General features: G+C 30.6%; 2 protein-coding genes and 1 long non-coding RNA gene across 4 annotated transcripts in view; all 3 read right to left on the minus strand.

The window, feature by feature from the left end:
• Positions 1-17,836, minus strand: part of LOC139495037 (uncharacterized) — a 56,747-nt gene extending 38,911 nt beyond the window's left edge. Inside the window, exon 1 of the long non-coding RNA XR_011657239.1 lies at positions 17,631-17,836. This is a non-coding gene — a long non-coding RNA (uncharacterized lncRNA). The remainder of the gene's footprint in view (positions 1-17,630) is intronic.
• LOC139493888 (uncharacterized) overlaps positions 1-20,332 on the minus strand; it is a 326,295-nt gene that overhangs the window by 166,225 nt on the left and 139,738 nt on the right. The gene's annotated exons all lie outside the window — the stretch shown is intronic.
• On the minus strand, positions 2,246-13,230 carry LOC139495036 (uncharacterized). Of its 2 annotated transcripts, XM_071283191.1 has the most exons (10): positions 13,120-13,221; positions 8,626-10,625; positions 7,646-7,881; positions 7,157-7,339; positions 6,457-6,612; positions 5,731-6,219; positions 5,266-5,450; positions 4,694-4,758; positions 4,130-4,224; positions 2,246-3,378 (listed from the first exon to the last, which is right to left on the minus strand). In XM_071283191.1, exons 2-10 carry the CDS (start codon positions 8,628-8,630, stop codon positions 3,269-3,271), a joined length of 1,524 nt encoding a protein of 507 aa, XP_071139292.1. In that variant the 5' UTR covers positions 8,631-10,625; positions 13,120-13,221; the 3' UTR covers positions 2,246-3,268. The 2 variants fall into 2 exon arrangements, with proteins under 2 accessions (XP_071139292.1, XP_071139291.1); XM_071283190.1 differs by lacking the exons at positions 2,246-3,378; positions 4,130-4,224; positions 4,694-4,758; ... (2 more) ...; positions 6,457-6,612; positions 7,157-7,339 and having other exon boundaries at positions 7,770-7,881; positions 13,120-13,230.

A 20,332-nucleotide genomic window follows, 5' to 3' on the forward strand; every position in this document is an offset into this window, starting at 1 on the left:
ACATTCGTAAAAGTGCTTTCGTTCTTTATATAAATAAGACACTAGTAAATAAGACCGTTGGTTTTCCGATTGGAATTATTTTAGGCTAGTCGTTTTTCTGGCTCTTTAAAGCTTTCTGTTCGGTGTGAGCCTAGGCTCCGTGTTGAAGGCTATACTTTGACCTAGTGCTTTTAATGGAGAGTTTTCTCAATGTCACTCATTCTGTACGTCATCTTCTTATATCTACATACGGCCTTCAACTATGAGTAAAACTCGTACAGCATAGTCTGTTATTAAAGGACCCAAAATGACAAATGATGAACAATACAAACAAGATGGGCCAAGTAAGCTTTTCTCATCACCTGGCGTCCGTCGTCCACTTACTTTTAAAAAAATCTTCTCCTCTGAAACTGCTGGGCCAAATAAAACAAAACGTGGCCCTAATCAGCCTAAAACATGAATTCGATGACCCCGCCCATCCAACAAGATGACTGTCATGGCAAAAATTAGAACATGGGGATAAAATGCAGTTTTTGGCATATACATGTATCTCTGACACTATAGCAAAACTTTATATAGCAAATTTAATGTGCATTATGCTGCCACAAATGTTTCGAATAAAAAGGTCCTCCTTTTCAATGCAAATAAATCATTTGACAAGAAAAGTGTTACTAAAACATACATATAAGTTAAAAAAAAAAAACATAAAGGAACAATTAAAAACGAAAAGACAATGATATAATGGAAAAATCCTAAGCTCAGACTTTGTAAACACGAAAGGAAAACATTTTAAGAATTCATGACTTGGTACAGGCATTTTGTAGAAAATAGTAAATGTCCCGAGACAAAATAGACTTCTCAGGAACAAACCACTAACTAAAATAATAAATAAATGATATAGTTCTACATGAAGCTAACTTATATTCGGTTACTACAGCTGTTTCTCTTTAAATGCCGATATCGAGAAAACTTTACATACATTACTATTATCACGTGCGTGTGATGGAGTTTCATTTAACAAAATAGTGAAAATGCTTTGTGTTGCTTGACAAGAAACGATTAAGAAATGATAGACTATCATAATAAAGATACCATGTTGTTTGTTGAAGTACTGCACTTAATCAAAATCGGAAATATATATGTGTGAGAGTGCAGTATTTAATTAAGACTACAGATCATCGCATTAGCAGGAAACAAAGAATACGGCATATCTTTTTATGAAACACAATCAGTACATGCACAGTTTAAAACACAAATAAAAAACACATCAACGTAATAAAACAGTCGTCTTTAACTGATTTGTTCCCAGCAGGCACACAACATTGATTAAACATTGAATCAATGTTTATTTTCTATGTTGAATCAATGTTGAATTATTATTAGATTTTGCAAATTTGTATCAACGTTGAAATGCTATGTTGAATCAACGTTGATGTTCAACTTTGAATCAATATTGAATAATGGTTGCTTCAACATTGTTTCAACCAACTACTAAACTTGAATTCAGATTGAATTCAGGGTGAATATCATATTTTTATAAAACAATCAACATTGAGTCAAGATTGTTTCAACTAATAATTGGTTGATTTTAGATTGAATCAACATTGATTAGTGGTAGTATTCAACTTTGTTTCAACCTTTGAATTAAGTTTAATTCATCCTGTTTTTTCTGCATGTTGCAATATCAAAGTGTAGCCACTCAAATGATTTCATATTAAATACAAGACGCATAAATACACATTCAAGCTAAGTGTCTTCTCAAAGCAATATTCTCATGCAGGAAACATTCTCCAATAACTGCTCCACAAGACCAAAGTATAAAATGGAATGCTGTATTGCACAAACATTAGTCTTCAGGAAATTGAGACACTCTTGCCATTGTATATATACAAATACTCAAAATCAAGTTCTGACGATAAACCACAAAATCTCATTGAATGATCATATTTGACATAATATGGGCTTTTGCTCATTGTTAAAGATTGTATGGTGCACAAAATCTTAAATAAATGTCATAATTGACTTCCAAGTAACTCCTAGAAGATTAGTAATTTTCTAACAACAAAACTGAACACATTCAAGTATAGAGAGCATGACTTGAATACAAACAACCAATAAAAAATATGAGTGTTTAGGGTTTAAGAGCCATATCATCTTTTGTACCAAGCCCTAAGAACTTATCCACATTAAACAATAAAAAAACAAATTATCCACCCAGAGAAAAGTAGAAAAAATCCCCACAATAAAAAGCATAAAATAAGAAGAATAAGAATAAGAATATTTATTATTCCAATCAAGGGCCCTTGATGGGCAGCATAACATGTACACATAAAACAATAGATCATGATTTGTAACAGAAAAACATTTTTATAAACTAAAATGAAACATTAAAAAAAAGTTCAAACAGATGTTATTATCTTCATGCTATAAAAATCATATACATTTAATTCCAGGCAGGATCAGAACCATAAAATCAATACAATTATCATTGTTATTACATACATTAACATTTCGTCTAACATCTCGACATGTAATAATATAGCTCCCTAAATATTTAAGTACAGACAAATTTTCATTAGTAAATAACCAAACAAATTTTGCCTCATTTGAAAGATGTATAAAATTAGGACAAATACAGTTTATCTCCTTGAAAAATATCTCCCCATCATTTTTGTATGCTGGACAACTAGTTATAAAATGTTGTTCATCTTCAACCAAATTTAGAGTATATTTCTTACAAAGCCTTTGGTCTCTCTATATATAATGCTTTATACCCGTCTTTCTATTTTTAGATCATGTGAACTGATTCTACTTTTACATATGGCACTTCTCAATTGAAAATTGTTTAAAGATAGATACATTTCTTTCGAAAAACAAGCTTTAAGTTTGAAATAAGTATCTAATTTACTACTCTGTGTATCTGGGTTTTTTTTGTGTTCCAAAATTTTACAAAACTATTACAAAGTTTTTGCTTAACTGACTTTATGAAAAAGTTGAGCATCACCTCCAAATTATGAATATTCAGCTTTTTAAAAATGTATGGATGAATACCAGCATTCAATATTATTATTAAACCTGTTTTTGTTACACATATAGGTATCATACAGTAAACCATCTTTCATATTCTTTATTCTAAACCAATATTTTAGCATTGATAATACAACTGAAAAATATAAAGGGAATCTAGCAAGCTCTCCTAGCACAGCTAGGTTAGAAGACATTTTGTTTACACCTAATATATACTCTGAGGAACTATATACTTCCAATTGTATTGATTATAATTGATATTTTACTTCTTTCTCCCCCCACCGCCCCGTCTATCTGGCGCCCATTTTAAATAATTTGCGGCTTTTTCCGAAACCTCCTGCTCTGTCACTCCATATTTCGTCATGATGACATCTACAAAATCAAAAGTTAGAACATTGTCAAGTTTAATTCTGTTCAACACATTTAATTATTATTATTATAACTTCATGAATATGATAAATGTATATAAACCATAAGCATCAGAACTGGTGAAAAAACTGTCATCAAAGTCTAAATAAACTATATTTCTTTTCATAAAGAGCAAAAGGAATAAACTAAGAAAACCTACATTTTAATTTGAACAAATTGAAGATTTATGCACATGTCTTTTTTTTTCTGTATATATCTTGTGCTGTTGCATGGATATCAGTCTAGTTGACATATACCTTCATCTTTGATTTCCCTATCAAAAAACTACAAATTAAATGTTTTCTCATGCTCTTTATGATTCTATTTCAATCTAGTTCTAATACCCAACCCCAAATCTATCAGTAAACAGGAAGCAGTTGAGTGATGAACGTGAAAAGGGATTTCACAGCATAGCTGATATAATTAAAAAAAATAGATGAAGCACTTTTTGAGGCTTCAATCAATAAATTACACAACTCTCCGACATGTTCCAAAAACCTGGGCAACGAAAATGAGAAATTAGTTTATTGTGGCAAGAGATGCTGGCGTTAATGATTGAAAAACAGAGATTTTTTTTCAATGGTATAAAGTATAAACATGAAAAATTTACTGGTAAATATATACATATAAAATAGTTTCTGGATCATTGACATTCAACCCACATGCAATTTTTTTAGCAAATTTTCATACTAAACAAAATATATATTATAAATACCTTTCAGTAATTTAAAAACATTTGACTTCCCAAATGAATATTTTTCCACTTTCCCCGACATATTCATCTTCGCCATTAATTTATTTGTCATCAATCTGCAAATCATTAATGAAAAAGTAAGTTGAAGTACACATGTAGGGCTATATAAAATGGATATGCATGGTGAAATTCCTTTTTGTTTTTATTGTCACGCAAGTATACATCTGTATTGACTATTTATAAAGAAGGATGTTATCATATATGGATTTACAAGTACAAGAAATACCTAAAAAATACTAGGTAATAATTATAAATCAACAAAGTTGACATAAATAAGATACAAAAATCATTGAAAAGTAATATTCATAATCCTGTCCATTATTTCATTGACTGACCCTTAATCAACTGAAACATTTTCAATTTATGTTTAACCTGATACAACATACAAAACACATTATATTTAAACATGTTAAAACTTATATTAGTTAAAGATATTTCTGCTGTACAACAGCATAAATTGATGTCTTATGTAGATAAAAACATGCTTCAAGCAAGATATCTTAGGTTCTTATATTATTAGATTACCTTTCCATGGATTTCTTTATGTGATCTCCAAAATCACTTCCCCCTATTTTTGCAACTGTGGCTCGCTATAATTAAAAAAAATATAATCATGATAACTCATTAAAAGCTAAACACAAATATACAAATCTTGTTTATTCCTGGTAGACAAAATGTCATAGCATATAAATTAAATGATATAATACTTAGTCATGTCAATTATAAATAACTTTAAATGAATTATCTTAGTTGAAATTTGGACAACTTGTCATTCAACCAATACATTAAATCTGTTGATATCAACATATACATAACACAAATAGATTTGATTCTCACTTTTTAAATCTCTTTTTTTTCCTTTCTGCAGCAAGCATGTTATCTCACAAAATTTGAGATATATTAGTAAAGAACTATCTTCTCTATTTCCACCTTGTGCATGCATCTTTTGTGTCATATCAATAACATCCAATACAGGTCCTCTAATTTTTGAAATATTGTTCTTATCTGTTATATAATAAATCTTTGTAATCATTCATTTGCATTAATGTAGAAAGTGGGATCAGTGTAATTTGAATAGTTAAATATGATCTACTTACACAAAGATCAAACTCTCTCTTGTCATTGAGAGAAATATCAAAGTTTTGGAAATCCTCTAGATTTCCCTGCTGTTCAAGTTCCAGTGTCGGTTCATTATGGACATGGCTAGCCACTGGATAATTCAGCAATTTTTTTAACATATCCCTGCTTTCAACTAACAGGTACATTGACCTTCTTTGATATCCTAAAAAATTATTAATTTAATTTAAGATAAATGCTACAAAAATTACAAATTTTAATTCCCACTACAAAAATCAAGTCAAAGGACCATATATAACAAAATGCTCAACATCACCTGACTGGAACCAAATTTGAACTAAATCTACAACTTGTCCTGATAAAACAATATACTAAATATCAAATCAATGTTTTTTGTAGGTAGGAGACTAATGAAAATAATCCCTTTCCATATTTTCAAAGCTGATACTTTAATAAATTTATTTATTAAAGTATAATAAACTTACTTTCTTCTGGCATGGGAAACACTGGGGTTCTATTATTTTCCCCTTGTCTGGCGCTAGGCGATCTGTATCTTCTAGATGATTTAGATCTGTGTCTCCTAGATGATTTAGATCTGTGTCTCCTAGATGATTTAGATCTGTGTCTCCTAGATGATTTTGATCTGTGTCTCCTGGATGATCTATTCCGTCTAGATCCCTCTCTAGATTTTGATCTCAACGACCTTGATCTGGCTCTATGATCCCGTCTCCTACCACCTGAGGAGCTACATGTACTTTGTGATCTATCCCTGTCGTTCCTCCTATCTGGCCTTGACTGTTGCCTCCTACTTATTCTAATACTTGATGTTGAACGGGACCTTGAAAGATCTCTGTACAGGCTAGGTGGTGTAGGAGAGCGAGGAGGTGGAGATGGAGACACAGATCCTGCTTGTGAAGACTGTCTTGCCTTTTTTTTACTAGACTTTGAAGAAACATCTGAGGTTTTTCTAGTACCTGAAAAGAGTATGAAAGGCTAATGTTACAATTAAATTTATTTGCCCTCTCCCCTTTCTGGTCTTAATAGGAAAATTCCCTTTCTCAGAGTTTATTTTTTTAGTTCAAAAATCTAGGAGAAAAACATAGTAAATAAAAAATAATTAATTTTTTAGGTCATATTTGATAATAATAATTAGTACATGTATACAGATACAACAAAAAGGTCAAACAGAAACTGATATTAAAGAAACTTACCCTGATCTCTATGAACCTCTGCAGCAACTGTTACAGCTGGAGATTGTGGTGGAGGTGGAGGAGGAGGAGGAACAGGCATGCCTTTTTTCTGACCTGATGGTGTTGATTTTTCAGAAGATTTTTTTGTTGATACATTATTCCTACCACTTGAATAATCTGTAAACGAAAATAATGTGTCTTTCAAATGAATGAAATTTCTTAACATAATATCTTCCAGGTAACTATTAAAATTTTGCATAAAATAAAATGAATTTCTGATATAGGTAATTATTGAACTATTTTTTTTTATTAGTTAATGATTTAGGTCCATTGAATACATCAACTTTGATGCAAGATTAATTTGTACAATGTACATAATTTTTGCATCTTGATGTTCAAGAAACTATATCAAAATTTTGTAAAAAGTAAGCAAAACTTGGCTGGTTTTTGATATGCATTTTCACTTTCAAGTCAATATTGATGTCTCAAATGAGTTTAGGTTATATATATATACAAACATTGGAAAGATTGAAAGATGTACAATGTTCCGTGTTGAAGGCCGTACATTGACCTATAATGGTTTACTTTTGTTAATTGATATTTGGATGGAGAGTTGTCTCATTGGCACTCATACCACATCTTCCTATACCAATAACTGTTATAACCAATATCAGATTTGGAAGATTCTTATAAAGAAATATTGGTATTAAAAAAAATATACCTGATTGAAAATCACTGCCAAAGTTTTTTTTCTTGGATACCCTTCTACCCTCAACTTCTTTTACTTGATCTTCTACTTGATCATGTTGATCTACTATTTGATCTTCTACTTGATCTTCCTCTTCCTCTCCTTCATCTTCTGTAGCTGTTGTAATGTTGTGGTCTTCACATTCTTTTTTGTCGTCTACATTTAGAATAAATCATTAAGGTATAGAAAGTATAAATTGGTAACATAATTATGTGAAATTGTATCTAATCCTTAAAATTTAATAATGTATACCATGCATACGGCTATAAAATGCGTCAATCATGTTGGATAAATCCGGTACATACAACAATTAGTTGGGGCAGGTACAATTAATGCATTCCAAGGTTTCTATATTTTACTTTGAACAGTTTTTTACCGCCTTCATCCACAAACTTAGACAAAATATCAGCACTAAATATAAAATGGCCTTCAATGCTTCATGAAGTTGAACTATAAACTTACCAGATGAGCTTTTGATTTTAACCAGCTCAAACTGGTCCCAGCTACAGTCGCGTGCATCTTTGGGACTCCAATTTTCCCTAATGGCCTTCAGAGCAGTGGTGTTGGAAACTCTTGGCCAATACACCTTGTTCCTTATTACCCAGCTGGAAGGGATGACCTCTTCCTCCTCCTTGTCCGATTCCTTCCACACTGCCCTGCACCAGGTTTTATCAGCCATTAATGGCATTATGAAAAAGCTACAAAATAAAAGATAAAATAAAAAAAAGTTTTGAAACTATACATGTATGTACCCATGTGTACATGTTGAGTGTTAATCATGCAAAACTTGTCATGCAATCAGTCAAAAACACAGTTATCAGTTAATCATTTCATTGCTTTTCATTTTTCACTCTTGCAATCAAACTAATCTAAGTTCTACTTTTTGTCAGTTAGTTAGAAACATCATGCAAATTTATACATAGATGTACATTTGTACATGTATACTACTTCAGTTCTAGTATGTATTTTTTCCATAATAGATTGAAATTCAAGATTAACAAAGCTGAATTATTTTTTTAATAGGTGTTCAGATTTAGATGGAGTGCACTTTGTGAAAATCTATGTCATGTGTATAATTATACGTATTAATGTAAAAAATTGCAGTGTAAAAAAATCAAGATTCCAAATTCTGTACCAGGATATTTAACAAAAAACATGTATGTTTATTGTAAATGTATTTGGCAATTAATCAGATTGTTTTTTTTTCAATTCGTTACAAAAGATGAAATTTATCATGTATGGTACATTGAAGATACATGTATGAGCATTTGCCTGTCATGGTTTTTAGTTTTTTTTTAACAAAATAATGCACGATATGTATTCATGTTAGTTTTATTTATAAAATATACTAAGTTAATCTACCTGTAGAAACACATAAGCTATTATCAAACAAAGAGAAATGTTTTTAACTTGTCATTAGATTCCTTTTAAGAAATTCTTACCACATAAGTGGACAAGTTCACCATCTTTCCATCCCATGCAGCATAGGCAGTAAAAGAGTGTGTCTTTCATATGGAAGGCAAACAACTTTCTTTTGGATGTCGTCATTATCCACCAAAATTCGTCTGAATTGTCTTTGGTTATTTTTTAAAACAAAAATATTCAAAATCTTTGAATTGCAGGGATTTTCAAAGAAATTCTCTAAACTGTTTTGACTGATCACATCACACAGGTAGGTCTTATTTTCCCTTTTTTCCCTTACAAACACAAATGTTTTATTTTTCAACAGAAAACAACTATCTTTTTTCGTTTTAGAAATAAAAACATGGATTGTTCTGGGTTTTCTTCTGCATTTGGATTTTTCCATTTCAACAATTCTTTTTGCAACTTGTGCAATTGGATTTTGAGGCTTCCTTACACTTTTTTTCAGTTTAAATAAATGATTTTCAAATTGAAAAGCATTTATTTCATTCAGTGAACTTCCAAAATGTTCAACATCATCTGCTAGATGCATCAATGAGTGAACATTGTACGATACAAATGTATCACTATATAAAATGGGAGCTGTTTTAACATAATACACCAAAAGTTCCCGAGCATAGTCTAAATGTGCATTTCTGAAGTTGTCATCTGGTTCAAGAAGGATTGACATTGCTACTGTTAATGTCAAGAAATGATTGTAAACCCTTTCAGTAACAACAGAACGCATAACCAAAGGGCCTGTATACAAAACAAACTGTCTAAATTCTGTTGCTTTCCATTTGTCCATGTAATAAAGGGAACGAGGTTGCCGCGCAAATTCTCTTGGTAATTTTCCATTAAGAAAAGAAAGTTTATCGGATATAATTTTCCACTGCTGGTGAGATAATCTGCATTCAAAGTCCCTGGGTCCTTGTCTAAAAAAAGTTAATGTGCGTTTAACAATGCCAAGACAAACAAGATGCATATAATCTAACGGAAAGGATTTTATACAAGCTAATCCAGCATCAATTAAAGGTGACTTGGCTACTTGGTGAATTTTATATTCATAGTTTTTGAAGCTTTCTTCAGTTCTTTTAGGTGCCATATCATCAGTTACTTTAAATACTACTCGGTTTTGACACCATATGCCTTTAATAGTGCATCTTTCACAAGCAAAATATGCATTATGTGATTTTGTACATTTTACAAATGCTCTGGCTGGTGCATCGCATACAAAAGCACGGATTTTTACCCTCAGAACACCAATTTCTTCATTAACATTAATTCCATTCTGTTGCAAGTCTGTAAATTCAGACAAAAAGTCATACAAATATTCATCAACAGAAGTTGGTTTAGAATCACTACAATAAACAGCAACAACAAACGGTTCAAACTTTTTTATGCTGCATAATATTGGCCAAAGTTGAATACCAGATGATTTAAATAACGGAAGTCCATCTATATTTATACTCAACAGAATTTCATGTACATTTTTAAAATGGTCAAGATTTTCTGAAATTACTTTTAACAAACCAGTTTCTAAACCAAGATATAAATAATCTCCTCCACATTTTTTAATGGTATTTATAGATCTTGGAGTTTTAAGAAGTGTTCTTGAATCTTTCGGAAGGCGAAGGCCTTGTTTCCTTAATATCTCAAGTAGTGCATCTAGACTAGAACGAGTGCATTCACTGCTTGTTGCCCAACCTGCTAATTCTGCAGCTAGATCTGGGATCTGTTCCTGCATATCATTATCGTCAGATGTTACATTTTCGTCAGAGTTATTTGAATCAAACGAGTCTGTTGACCATCTTTCTTGCATGTCCAAGTCTTCCCTATCAGAATTAATAGCATTATCACTCTCATGATCAGCAACTCCAGTACTTCTGTCTTCATGTTCCTGGTTTCCACTAAACTGGTCTTCAAAATTTTCATGGTCTGTTGAATGTGGCGAACAATCTTGATGGCTGTCACTCGTTTCAGCTAATGCATCAACTTCTGCATGATATTTTCTCCAATTTCGATGGTAGTCCATAGTAAACTGTTAAAAAACATACAACATGCTTCATGCATTGCTAATATAAATTCATACAAATCAAAAAGAAATGTTATCTTATGCATTCTTTTAAAAAAAAATTCTAAAATGTATTGATTCTGAATAAAAAATTAAAGGTAATTTTTACTAATTTTAGTCTGTTTACAGCTAAGAATCGTGTAGTCATGGTAGTGATAAAAATATCACACAAAAAAAACCAAGTTTAATGCCTCCAAAAGCTTCTTGCTGAAGTTCTCACTTTTGAACCGATCTTAATAATATTATTTTGGCTAACATGCATGATCTTGAAACACAACAATCTTGATCAGTCTAGTCTGAACCAAAGCATTCAAACTTAAAGTAAACATTTGTTCCAAGTAGATATAATTATATTTGTCATAAATGTCATGATGTGTAACTAGACTTTAATATCTTACCACATTTTGTCATTTCAGTCCAAGATGTTAATCAATTTAACTAACTATATCCTTATGTTGTCATATACACAATAAGCTCTGGGGCCGTATGACTCAATGACAATGTCTTTATATTTTTTAAATTTTTGTTAATACTGTAAATTTCCTCTTAAGGCCCTTATTTAAGAAAATGGGAAACAAATTTGCATACAAATGAAATGTAATAATATAATAAATAGTGCCTATGTCTATCAGAATGGAATATTCCACTCAGAAATAGTTATTACGAATTATAGTTATCCCGTACCATTGTAAGCTCGTACCATCTTATTTACATGCATTTAAATGGTGTTTAATGGTGAATATATACTTTACTTTTACTCAATACCTCTTTAAGTCTGTAAAATGAATATAATTTGAAAGTACAATGACCAATTTGTAGCTAATATTCCTCGTCTATTGGATAAAAAAATACTGTGGCAGATGTAGATTAGGCCTAAAAAAAAAGATATGTGTTTCCGGTAACATCATTTTGAAAAATAGGGTCGGTAGGTCTGAATTTTTTTTTTTTTTGACATCGTAAATGAAATCCGGAAAATTATCATGGTTTTTCCAAGTCCGGATCCGTAATTAGTTTCAAAAACCGGAAGTGTGCCATTTGCAATGTTTTTGAAGCACCTGCTGTGCAAATTTCTTGGATTTTAACCTATTTGGAATACCTTTTGACATTAATAAAATATTTTACTGGCTTTCTATGCAAGTAGAAGCAAGAGAGAAAAAATATTATGTCATCTATCAGAAGCCTGTGTCAATAACGGGGTCGGTTGATACAATTTTTTAAATTTTTTTTTTGAAGATCCAATAAAAAAGCTAAAAAACAGGGTCGGTCGGGTTACAGGAAACATCGATCTTTTTTTTCTCGGCCTTATTAAAGTATTATCAGTTTCACCCCAAGAAAATATTAATTTTTAATGAATAAATCTTAGCAGTTGATCAAAATGATTTCCAAAATGAAATAATTACTGTCTATAAAATAAATGAAATGTAACTGTTTCCTGTTAAGGGGTTTCCTGAATTTTCCAGCCATAAAGCACATGGCTTTCAACAATTGTAAACATAGCATTCACTTTGTGATCATGGATTACAGCTTTAATAAATTTAATTTGGATATAGATATTCAACTTAAGGTACAGTTAAAGCAATGTTTTTACTTTTTTCTGGATTAAAACTAGTTTGAAAGATCAGTTTAAAAAATAAGGTTAAATAACGAATGTTTTTTTTGTCAAGTTTTCATTAAAAGCCAGTATAAAATTCAATAATTCAACGTTATTTTCATTAAGTTTAAAATATATTTTTTAATATCTTTTTAATGGTACGAGTTAACAGTGGCACGAGTTTATGTTGATATGAGTTAACTTTTTTGGCGAGTTAACGTGGTGTGAGTATACACCTTATCGCTAATCCCGGCTGACCCGGCCGCTTAAACTTTTGACGCATACAACAATCACTTTTCCATTGTGGCGTCAGATCTTTTGTTTTATGACGTCAAAATTTTACGGGAACCTGTGTGATATCCAGTAATGGCGGACAAATAGCGATAAGGTGTATTCCGTGGTACGAGTTAACTTGCTTCCAGTATTACATACATGTACAACAAAAACTTCAAGATAGTAAATCTTAATTAAGTTTTTTTGCTCAATTATACTTTCTCACAGACTTAAAATAGAGGACTACTTTGGTCCAACTTGGTGAGCCATGTGGCTTTCCATTATATTTTTGTAATTGTAAACAATCCCTCCCCCTTTTTTTCTAAGTTACGTGTAGTCTGGCTTGTACAGATAAGTAATATTAATAATAAAAATATAAACTTACTCTTTAATTCTTAAAAAGAATTTAAATATTCAATGACAAAACTACAAAAGATGCCCAGACATAGCTAGGTAGAATTTGGTGGTAGACTGAGTGTAGAAACTAAGAAAGAACAACAAACTTTTCGGGCAGTTTTCATTACAACATATGATATTACATTCCATAATTTCGATACTACATTTACTGTAATCACAGTGGAATTGATATATACTTACGAAAATAATGTAAAAGCTGTATAAACTCTAATAAAAGCTGTGAAAGATATAGATTGAAAGACTTGAAACTGTGCGTGGTGTTTACCTCGTGGTAAAGAAAGCGGATATTCAATTTCAATACCTCTGCGCATGGGCGAAAATAGTTCAAAATGCCGCGAAAATTTAAATCCATGTTCCTTTAAATAATTAGATATCTATATAAATACAGATCTATCGATCGTTTTAAAACGGTTGTTTAATTATGTTACCGATACTTACAAATACTTACATTTACTGTATACAAAACTGGTTCTACTAGTATGTTTAGGGAGGGGGGTCCACAACAGTTTACTTTTACAAGTTCTAGCATGGATAATCAACCTGATTTTGCTATGATATTAACATTGACAACAAATTAACGAATTTTTTTTACTGACTAAAAACAGGGCTGTAAACAGAGAATTCCTATATCAATGATTTCTTTATGCTGATATACATTGAGATTGCACATAATATATATAATTCTATTATTACCGGCAATGACTAGAATTAGTGATAATATTCTACTTAATATTCAATTTGATGTGAATATTGTTGTCACTTTTAAAAGAATTGTAAATTGTCCAATAGATACTTCTTTTTTTACTATTCGGGTATCTATATACTGATAAGGGAGCTACCATTTGAATTTTTATGGGGGGGGGGGGGGGGGGGCTAGGATGAAAAATTTTGTACTGCATTTTTTTTAACTGTAATCTCTGTCCTGCCTTTTTATTTTTCACTCTGTTCGGTCCTGCTTTTTTTTTTAGTTTATCCTGACTTTTTATTACCTAAATTGTAGTCCTGACTTTTTTTTTGCAAGTGTCTCATCATCCTGCCTTTTTTTTTACTCAAAACTCCTGTCCTGCCTATTTTTTTCAAATTTCATCCTAGCCCCCCCCCCCCCCCCCCCCCCCCCCCATAAAAATCAATTGGTAGCTCCCTAAAATCCTATAACTATATATACTGAGTATTTATATATTGGTAAGTCAATGTTGAATCAATGTTGGTTTTTCAACACAATGTTGATTCAACGTTGAAACAATGTACTAATTTCAACGTTGAAATGGCAACGTTGAATCAAAGTTGAATCTTTGTTGATCAATGTACAACCTAAAATCAACAAAGATTCAACGTTGATTCAACAACGTGTGCCTGCAGGGTTACTACAGGAACATTATTTTTTACTTTACTTTAAAAAGATGAACCCAAATATTAGAATTATATGAATATGCAAAAACTTCTAAAAAAGTTAAATAAATGTATATAGAACATATAAACGATACTGTGAAACGGTTAAAAAAGATTAAAATAAATGTATTGCAATACAATTGAATGTATCATATTTTTTTCAAACCGACCCGTCAGATATTCATGCTTGCATATGTGTCTTTAATAAGGCTTATTATTTTTCCTGGTAAAATAATAAATAGGTGTCAGAGGAAAGACTTGTACTCGAGGGGTCATATTAAAATGTTCGGATTATTTTTGTGGACTATTGAAATGTACCCGTACATTATCAGGTAACCAAAATACAGCTCAGCTTCTCAGTTTAGTTGACTTTCAAAGAAAATTTAGATAAACCTGAGAAAAAAAGATTTGTTTTAATATTTCATAAGTTTATAGCATTTATTCGTCAATTTTTTAACTTTAAAATCCGGAAAATTAGTACACACGAAAAAAAAAACTTTAATAAAAAATGAAACGTTTTAACCAAAAAAAAATTTAAAGAAATTAGAAATTACAAGTATCCTTTTATATTTTAAAAATAGTTTGTTCAAATCTTAGTTCTCACTGCAAAACTCCAAGCATTGAACTATCATCTAGTTAGATATGAAAAACATAATACCAATTGGAATTAAAAGTGTCGCTGCTCGAAAATGAATCAAAATAAACTCATACAGTCCTACATTTATTGTGTTTTTGTATTATATAGACTTTTTCAACTGATTAACTTAGTTTTATTTTATCTTGCGCTGTAAGATCATTATCCCGTGTTTCACCCGTCGAATACTTTGTTTTTCTTTAGAAGCATATATTTACAATAAATAGTTTAAAAGCAAAATGTAATACGCTTGTGTTTTGTGTTGCCTTGTCAGTTTTACAGTTGACGATTTATCTCTAAACTTTTATCTCAAACGATTATATATATATTAAAGAGGCAAGTGCAATTTGAGGGATCAAAGTACCAATTTAACCTCTGTTTTTAACTTAAGTACTTAACATATCTCTGCAGATTATAATGTATTTATAGCACACGCACGCATACGTCAATGTGTTATTTATATGTTGATACGGTAGGTATATTTGTAAATCTCTTTGATTTCGAGACCAATTTGTCAATGATTAATATGGTACATAATAATGTCCTGCAGTTAATATATCGAAATGCCTTTTTTGATAGAAATGGTAATTGGTTGGTACATTTATTAAGACTTATGTTATTGAAATAGATACTTTTGTCAATGAATATGGAATAGGAATGAAGGGTTTAATTCATTTTTCTTTTGTTTTAGTATAAGATACACCTTGATTGCGTTATATTTGAAATAATATATCGAGGGCATATTACCAAGTCTGTCATATATTTTTTAACGATGCGAATAAAGACAATCGAATCAATACACTATCATCTCGTCTTTCATTGAAAAATTACTGACATATAGACTTTTAAGAGTATGCCTAATATCGTTGCTTTTACAAAAAGAGAACATTGAATGTAAGTATTATTCTATAACCATTTCATATAACAGGTATTCTTCATCAGTTTGATTATGATGTCAAATGACGTACTGATGTATAATAGCCATAGGCGGATACAGGGGGTCTGGGGGCCCTGAGGGGCCCGGTCCACCCCTTTCGTGGAGAAAATTTGGTTGATTATATAGGGAATCATTGAAGCATGACTGGAGTGCCCCCTCCCCCTTAGAAAAAGTTCTGGATCCGCCACTGATTACCCTGCCACGTGCTTGTCCTCTCTGTGATTTTGTTAAGTGAATTTCTAATTCGTATTCATCTGATGAGTTAACACAAAAATAAATAAGGATAATTGATGTTGTATGATTGAAAACGAGACCAACTATCAAACAGTGTTTAAATGTAGTGGATGTAAGCAACTATAGGCAACCGTAAAGTCTTTAACCATTAGAAAATCCTCAACCATATGGTCGCCTTTTAAAAAAAATCAAACTGATTTGATATACAGTTCGTTCATATTTTGTAATGTTACGCCACTTTCCAGGTTAATAGGGGAGGGTTTGGAGCCTTCAAGGTTATTTAACCCCGTCACACTTTGTAAGTACATGGTTCAAGTTTATTTGTGTGTTATTTGGTATCTTATTACGACTATTTAAATCCATGTTTAATTTTGAAAACAATTCTACTTTTGGTTTTCTGTTTGTGGAAATGTCATATTATTTACTGCATTTTCCATTGTATTTAAGAAAATAAAACAGTAAATAAAGTTCATTTGTCTCCCTTATTTTGAGAATCAGTTTAAAAATATAGTTATCTCCCATATGAAATTTACCGTGTTAGTCTAAGGGAGACAACTTTAATTTTCCTAAAAAATTACGGAATACCATAATATTATGGAGTTCGCTAAGTGCCCCGACTGTTTAATCATGCAAAAGAAAGATTTCTTGGCACCATGAAGCCATTTAAGTGCCAAACCAGTTTGACATTTTGTTTTTTCAACAATTATTTGATCATTTTTTAATTGTTTTTGATAATTTTTGTTTACAAAGTTGGTTTATATACAATTGTTCAAGAATAGAAATAAGCATTTTTTTGTTCAAAGAAATAATCAGAAAAAATGAATTGTGACTTTCTGACACTGTCCTACATTCATACAATAGGAGTATTGGAATAACTGCATAAATTGAAATCAGAAAAGTAAAGACAAGAGGAAACATTTTATCAAAATATAAAGATTGGAGAATGATGGGGTGCTAAAATAAATAAAGAATAGAGAATAATGGGCAAAATTTATAAAGAAAAGAAGAATATATTGGGAATGTGTACATGTCCATATGGTATACACATATATGCCCCGCTGATCTTATTTTAACAAGATAACATTTGGAATTTATACAGGCTCATAAAATTGCATATTTATTCGATAATTTCTAAGTTTTATGAAAAAAAGGTAATCCTCGCATAGCTGGATTTGGGTATCAATGTGAAAAAAAATAAATCACCTTTGATGGTATTTTATGAAAACACTATTTGATAAAAATATACGAAAATAGTATTATTTTAACGGGATAACAATCGGGAGTAGAATAACACTTTAAAATTGTATATAAAATCGTAAATTTTAAAGTTTTATGGAAAAAAAATGGTGGGCCACACCGGTTCTACAGCAATAAAGAGGGGAAGCTGAATGGACCGAATTTAAATTGGTCTGCATTTGATTATTATCATCATCTCAGCACATTATAGTATAAACATATTGGTAGAACTAGTTAAATGTATCTTTTGAATATACTTACATGCTTTAGCTGTGAAAGCAATCGACATAAACGAGAAAACAAATCTGTAAGCGTATCGTCTCTTTTAACAACAATGGCGGAATTTTCTCATCTCGATCCTCCTTCATCCCAGGTCACATCCTAATCCCAAGCACTTCCGGTGGCCAAGTGATTTCATTGGCCGTTATATAGACTCTACTAGAGTTGCCAATCTCTTGTATTATATGTCTCTGCCAGCATGTACTTTTTTATTCAAAATATTGAATCGTAAAAAAAAATCAGAAGTTTTCATACCTCAGACTTACTCATGTAATAAAATAATTTGTCCGCAACAACAAAAACTGACCATATAAGCATTTTAATATGTAAATCTATATAGCTGCATAGTAAATTAGTTATATTTTCATGTAAGGATTGATTGAATAAGAAAATATGTAGCAATATTTGAATATTATGACTAAAAAAGTTTGTTCACATCAATTTAGAGTGCCAGCATGTCCTTTTTTGATTTAAAATATTGAATAGTAAACAAAATTCAGTAGTTTTCATACATCAGACTAACTCGTAGTATATAATTATTATTAGGTAGAAATATTTGAATATTATGACTAAAAAATTTTGTTCGCATCAATTTAGATTGCCAGCATGTACTTTTTTATTCAAAATATTGAATCGTAAAAAAAAATCAGAAGTTTTCATACCTCAGACTGACTCATATAATAAAATTGTTTGTCTGCAACAACCAAAACTGACCATATAAGCATTCTAGTATGTAAATCTATATAGCCGCATAGTAAATGAGTTATATTTTCATGTAAGGATTGATTGTATAATAAAATAGGTAGCAATATTTGAAAATTATGACTAAAAAATTTTGTTAGCATCAATTTAGAGTGCCAGCATGTCCTTTTTTGATTTAAAATATTGAATCGTAAACAAAATTCAGTAGTTTTCATACCTCAGACTGACTCATATAATAACATTATTTGTCCGCAACAACCAAAACTGACCATATAAGCATTTTATTATGTAAATCTATATAGCCACATAGTAAATGAGTTATATTTTCATGTAAGGATTGATTGTATAAGAAAATAGGTAGCAATATTTGAATATTATGACTAAAAAATTTTGTTCGCATCAATTTTGAGTGCCAGCATGTCCTTTTTTTATTTAAAATATTGAATTATAAACAAAATTCAGTAACTTTCATACCTCAGACTGACTCATATAATAAAAATATTTGTCCGCAACAACCAAAACTGACCATATAAGCATTTGCTTATGTAAATCTATATAGCCACAGAGTAAATGAGCTATATTTTCATGTAAGGATTGATTGTATAAAAAAAAAAAAAGTAGCAATATTTGAACATTATGACTAAAAAATTTTGTTCGCATCAATTTAGAGTGCCAGCATGTCCTTTTTTTATTCAAAATATTGAATCGTAAACAAAATTCAGTAGTTTTCATACCTCAGACTGACTCATATAATAAAATTATTTGTCCGCAACAACCAAAACTGACCATATAAGCATTTTATTATGTAAATCTATATAGCCGCATGGTAAATGAGTTATATTTTCATGTATAAGGATTGATAGTATAAGAAAATAGGTAGCAATATTTGAATATTATGATTACAAAATTTTGTTCGCATCAATTTAGAGTGCCAGCATGTCCTTTTTTATTCAAAATATTGAAGCGTAAACAAAATTCAGTAGTTTTCATACCTCAGACTGACTCATATAATAAAATTATTTGTCCGCAACAACCAAAACTGACCATATAAGCATTTGCTTATGTAAATCTATATAGCGGCATAGTAAATAAGCTATATTTTCATGTAAGGATTGATTGTATAAGAAAATAGGTAGCAATATTTGAATATTATGATTACAAAATTTTGTTCGCATCAATTTAGAGTGCCAGCATGTCCTTTTTTATTCAAAATATTGAAGCGTAAACAAAATTCAGTAGTTTTCATACCTCAGACTGACTCATATAATAAAAATATTTGTCCGCAACAACCAAAACTGACCATATAAGCATTCTAGTATGTAAATCTATATAGCCGCATAGTAAATGAGTTATATTTTCAAGTAAGGATTGATTGTATAATAAAAAAGGTAGTAATATTTGAATATTATGATTAAAAAAAATTTCTTCGCATCAATTTAGAGTGCCAGCATGTCCTTTTTTTATTTAAAATATTGAATCGTAAACAAAATTCAGTAGTTTTCATACCTCAGACTGACTCATATAATAAAATTATTTGTCCGCAACAACAAAAACTGACCATATAAGCATTTTATTATGTAAATCTATATAGCCGCATAGTAAATGAGTTATATTTTCATGTAAGGATTTATTGTATAAGAAAATAGGTAGCAGAATTTGAATATTATGACTAAAAAATTTTGTTCGATTCAATTTAGAGTGCCAGCATGTCCTTTTTTATTCAAAATATTGAATCGTAAACAAAATTCAGTAGTTTTCATACCTCAGACTGACTCATATAATAAAATTATTTGTCCGCAACAACCAAAACTGACCATATAAGCATTTGCTTATGTAAATCTATATAGCCGCATAGTAAATTAGCTATATTTTCATGTAAGGATTGATTGTATAAGAAAATAGGTAGCAATATTTGAATATTATGACTAAAAAATTTTGTTCGATTCAATTTAGAGTGCCAGCATGTCCTTTTTTATTCAAAA

This window comes from Mytilus edulis, chromosome 11 (genome assembly GCF_963676685.1).
Source record: "Mytilus edulis chromosome 11, xbMytEdul2.2, whole genome shotgun sequence".
Taxonomy (NCBI): Eukaryota; Metazoa; Mollusca; class Bivalvia; order Mytilida; family Mytilidae; genus Mytilus; species Mytilus edulis.